Raw genomic sequence first — 5,274 nt, forward strand, 5'->3', positions numbered from 1 at the left:
ATGATCCAAATAATCTGCCTGACCATGCTTCTACCTTCGGGTAAGACCTGTTACCAGTTATTTGACTTGCTCTTGCTTAAGACTTTAAAATGTACAGGTTTTTTCTTTTTGCTTATAGCGTGTTGGGGGTTGATCTGACATTAATTAAAGATGATGTTGTCTTTGTGCCTGTAGTGGTTCATTCAGCTCAGGGTCACTATGCCCAGAAGCTACTCAATGATTTGATGGAGAACTATACTAGTTCCCTGCGGCCCGTGGAGGACACAGATCGAGCACTGAACGTCACTTTACAGATCACGCTCTCGCAGATCAAGGATATGGTGAGTCCTGCCTGTTTCAAACACCATCATCATTGCAGCATCTAAGTATAACCTATATTTTAGTAACCAAAGAGATTTTTTTGAACCTAATTAAAAAGCATAACCTAGTATGGGTACATACAACATGTTATAGAGAAAATCTGGGGGGGTTGACTTCCCCAGTGGTTCTTAACCTGGGTTCGATCAAACCCTAGGGGTTCGACAGAGACTCCAATGAGGAAGTCCGAACAAACCTGATTTATCGTGTCAAATCTGATTTGCCAGTATGTCATTTCTTGAGAGTTCATGCATTGTGTTGGTTTTGTTCGTTAAACTTTTTGTGCACCACTAACGAGGGCTTCGGTGAATGCGCATATGAAACTGGCGGGGTTAAGAACCATTGCTCTAAAGTCAAGACGTAGATTTGCTGCTAAATTCATTTTACGTGTTTCTTTACCATTTCAGTTTTCCTGATTTTTGAAAAGTGATGAACTCCAGGATCGGGTGTAGCGTCAAATTTTCAGCAGCCTTGTGGTTTTGGGCATTGAGCAGACAAGCATGCTGCATTTGAAAATGGCTTGATTTTTCACAAAAGATTAAAGTTTTTTTTTTTTCCAGATTATTCCGATTTGGCATTATTCAACAGTAGTTGCGTGTCAAATTAGGAACACATTTTTTTTCATTTTACAAGTACTTTCTAGAGCCAAAGTTGAAAATGAAAAAATTCAGACATAAATCCATACCCTTGCAAAGTTTTATTACACTCACATTAACATATCTGAAATGGTTCCATAAAAAGTAGCCAGGTGGACATAATATAGAGTCTAGAGACTTAATATAGTTGAATGAAAAACCTGGCTCTTTAAATACCAGGCCAGGTCTGCTCCTGGATCAGATTCCGGGTTCAGGTCTACTAGGTAAGTCTGCACTGAACAACCACTTGTTTGTTGTGTTCGCATGTGTGTGTCCTGGAGGACTGAAAGAATGATAGCAAAAGTGTTTTGTGCACTGCTGGTGCTTTCAGGATGAGAGAAACCAGGTGTTGATCGCCTATCTGTGGATAAGACAGAGGTGGCACGACGCTTACCTGAAGTGGAATAAGGAAGACTACGACGGATTGGAGATCATCCACATCCCCAGCAACCTGGTGTGGAGACCTGACCTCGTCCTCTATAACAAGTATGCCCGTATGTCGCTCACACGCTGATGACTCTGATCCGATGCGGTTGTTCTCTGAATTTACTCGACAAGATTTTTAATGACAATTTTGACTTCCACTTTAACCGTTTGTGTGGGAAAATCAAAGATGCTAACCTCCAAAAAGTGTTACGTTTTGTCGAATTTTCCAGAAGATGACCAATGGGTGACTAAATGTTCTCAAGTTTTTTTGCTGCTTTTTCTCCGCTCGTCTAGAGCTGATGATGCTTTGTCTGGGCCCATGGACACCAATGTGAAGTTGCGCTACAACGGAGAGATCACCTGGGACGCTCCCGCCATCACCAAGAGCTCCTGCGTGGTGGACGTCTCATACTTTCCCTTCGACAGCCAGGAATGTAACCTGACCTTTGGATCCTGGACCTACAATGGAAACCAGGTGGAAATGAAAATATCAGCAGGATATGTGCTTCTTTTGAACCATCTCACCCCTGCCCCCACAATACAGGTGGACATCTTCATGGGCATGGACAGCGGCGACCTGTCCGACTTTGTAGAAAACGTGGAGTGGGAGTGCCACGGCATGCCGGCCACAAAGAACGTCATCATGTACGGCTGCTGCTCCGACCCGTACCCGGACATCACCTACACTGTGCTGCTGCAGCGCCGCTCTTCCTTCTACATCTTCAATCTCCTCCTTCCATGCTTTCTCATCTCCTTTTTGGCTCCTCTTGGATTCTACCTGCCTGCCGACTCTGGGGAGAAGGTTTCCCTGGGGGTAACAGTGCTTCTGGCTCTCACCGTGTTTCAGCTCATGGTCGCTGAGAGTATGCCTCCCTCAGAGAGTGTGCCTCTTATAGGTAAGGGATGTCTCATTTTTTGTTTTTTACCTTTAATAATGATTCAAGATTTGTTTCGGTGGTCATTCATATTGTTAGAGAGACAGACAGCCGGACGGATAGATGAATAGATTTATACTGAGACTCAAATTTTATTTTCAATCACGAGGGAAATTGTGTAACATCACCTGTGTGTGTGTGTGTGTGTGTGTGTGTGTTATTAAGGCAAGTACTATATTGCCACCATGACAATGGTCACAGCCTCCACAGCGCTCACCATCTTCATCATGAATATCCACTTTTGCGGTCCCGAGGCCAAACCGGTTCCACACTGGGCAAAGGTCCTCATCATTGACTACATGTCTAAGATCTTCTGTGTGTACGAGGTGGGCGAGAACTGCGCCTCCTCCTCATCCTCGTCTTTTTCATCGACTCACTCGGCTCAGGATGATGTCAGTCGCCATATTGGAGCAAATGGCCAAGTGGGATGTCACAGTAGTCGAGAAAAGCGACCGGGTCAAAACAATCCCAAGCCTCAGACCCCGACACCACAAGAACATCCTAAAATAAAAACTCAGCACCACCTCACCAGGGCAGAGAGGAGCCTCTTTTCCACCTTTCCACTTGGGAAGTACGAATGCTCGAACGGCAAGATTTCGGCAAGGGACTCGAAAGATGATCAAAAGGTTCCATGTTGCCAGGGTGACAAAAATCTACCCTGCTGCCCTGAAAACAAAAAAACAACAGTTCGAGGCCCTACGGTAACGTTTGGTCCCTGTGTGTTTTGTCGTCATAGCAACGGCACCCCAGGTGGGGACGCTAAGATGGTGCGTAACGTAGAGTACATTGCAAATTGTTTCCGAGAGCAGAGGGCCACATGCGCCAAGGGAGCCGAGTGGAAGAAGATTGCTAAAGTGATGGACAGGTTCTTCATGTGGATCTTCTTCATCATGGTCTTTCTTATGAGCATCCTTGTCATTGGGAAAGCCCCGTGACCAATACTGCCACTCTAGTTTGAAGTTGCTCAGTTCGTCTGGCTTCAATAATAACCGTACGGTGATCTGGGTCACGACATCTGAGCCCTACCACAAATAGCAAAACTCTGCAATTACTTGAAGAGCTTTTAGAAGATCAAAAAAGAAAATCACACGGGTCTGTTGTACTACATTTAATGATGCATTTTGAAACAGATCTTGAACTTAAAGCTCAATATTAAAAACTTTGTTCTGTCCAAACTGTCTGCTGCACACTTTCTAACTCCTCAAACATGTAGCTGTTTGTTGACTCCTTGTCATGCACAACTTGGATTTACCGCTACAGCACTTCTCCAACCTTTGAATACACATACAAGGATCTGCTGTTCACCTGCATTCACCAAAGTGAAATCAGAGATGGCCATGCCTCCAAAAAACAGTCCAAGTACACACTCAGGATTAGCTGAACCCCTCCCTCCTCTTTTCAACATCACCCAGTGAATTGTTTATAAGCATGCTTTGTTTGTAGCACAGCCTGGGCACTGGAGAATGTAAGGTAATACTCAGCATTAATTATGCAACAAAGTCCCGTCCGCCAAAATAGCATGCATGTTAAAATGACGATAAAATGTTGGACATGTTGGGTGGTTTTGATTAGAAAGGAATTTCATGCATTCTGTACATCGTTATGATGAACAGTCTGTTCACAAAGAAATTTGCAGATATTCCTCCTCAGCAGCACCAAATAACCCATTTTCCATGTTCCAATCCACTTAAAAGGAATTTGGCAACCTGGATTAAGTTACTGTTTATAAATGCAAGTTATGTATCATAAAATGGGTATTTGAATTCATTTGTTTGACATATTTGCTTATAATAGCATATATTATTATAACAGTATAAGCATCAATAATGATAAGTAAAACAATGCAAAATTAATTTAATATTTTTTTGAAAAAATCACATGGCGCTTTACTCTGTGTACAAAAACAAATAAACCCAAAAAGTCCATCCATCCATCCATCCATCCATCCATCCATCCATCCATCCATCCATCCGTCCGTCTCTATATGTACCCTGCAACTGTCTGGCAATTAGTTCAAGTTCCAGGTAGTCTGCCTTTTGCCTGATGTCAGCTGGGATATGGGTCCAGCAACCCGGACGACCCTCAACAGGTTAAGCTGTATTAAAAATCGATGGATGATTAATTAAGTAATTAGTTCATTTCCAACGTTTGTTTAGTGCTTCAATGGATATCCTCCTTAGGTGATGAATCATCTCATTTATACAGCATCCTCATTGGTCAGGATGACTTGCAAAAACAAAGAGTTGTTATTTATTCTTATTTTACAATTGGCAGTCAGACTTGATGCAAACACCAATCTAAAAACCAATTTGGTGACCATATAATAAATAGATAGCAGAGGATGGTTTCGATCCATCGACCTCTGGGTTATGGGCCCAGCACGCTTCCGCTGCGCCACTCTGCTGCGACACACCATGTATGGTAATCTTTATATAAATTTACATACAGTCTTTTTAGTTGAACAGTAGAGGGCGCTACAACGCCATGTACAGTGTCATTCTACTGGTGGCTCGAGTACCCGAGGGCATTGAGTTTGAAGCTGCGTCTGACAAATCAGTATAAACCACATAATCTCTTCATTTCGGGTATATCCGTTTTCGTTCGATAGATAGATAGATAGATAGATAGATAGATAGATAGATAGATAGATAGATAGATAGATAGATAGATAGATAGATAGATAGATAGATAGATAGATAGATAGATAGATGAATCAATCCAAATTCTTACATATATTTTAAACCTTTTTTATTCTAGATTTTTTGCTGCAAAATACCAGGCACCCATAGTACGGGTATACAAAATATGTTGCAGAAGTTTTGGTTACACCTTTATTCTGCATATAGCTACCAACTGACAGAAAATAAGTAAGCAAGTAGTGCAGTGCAGGATGTTTAAAAGGGGGCGCCTGAGCCCACAGC

At 42.5% G+C, this 5,274-nt stretch overlaps 1 protein-coding gene and 1 non-coding gene across 2 annotated transcripts; one reads left to right on the top strand and one right to left on the bottom strand.

The window, feature by feature from the left end:
- Positions 1-3,288, top strand: LOC147060930 (neuronal acetylcholine receptor subunit alpha-9-II). Its single transcript, XM_085905466.1, has 6 exons — positions 1-40; positions 175-320; positions 1,324-1,478; positions 1,713-1,893; positions 1,963-2,314; positions 2,519-3,288. The coding sequence occupies exons 1-6, from the start codon at positions 1-3 to the stop codon at positions 3,286-3,288; spliced, it is 1,644 nt and encodes a 547-aa protein (XP_085761592.1).
- Positions 3,289-4,685: 1,397 nt separating this feature from the next.
- Positions 4,686-4,757, bottom strand: trnam-cau (transfer RNA methionine (anticodon CAU)). The gene has a single exon. It is a non-coding gene; the product is annotated as a tRNA-Met (tRNA).
- Between the last annotated feature and the right edge of the window lie 517 nt (positions 4,758-5,274).

This window comes from Syngnathus leptorhynchus, chromosome 2 (assembly GCF_054491065.1).
Source record: "Syngnathus leptorhynchus isolate UIUO chromosome 2, UIUO_Slep, whole genome shotgun sequence".
NCBI lineage: Eukaryota > Metazoa > Chordata > Actinopteri > Syngnathiformes > Syngnathidae > Syngnathus > Syngnathus leptorhynchus.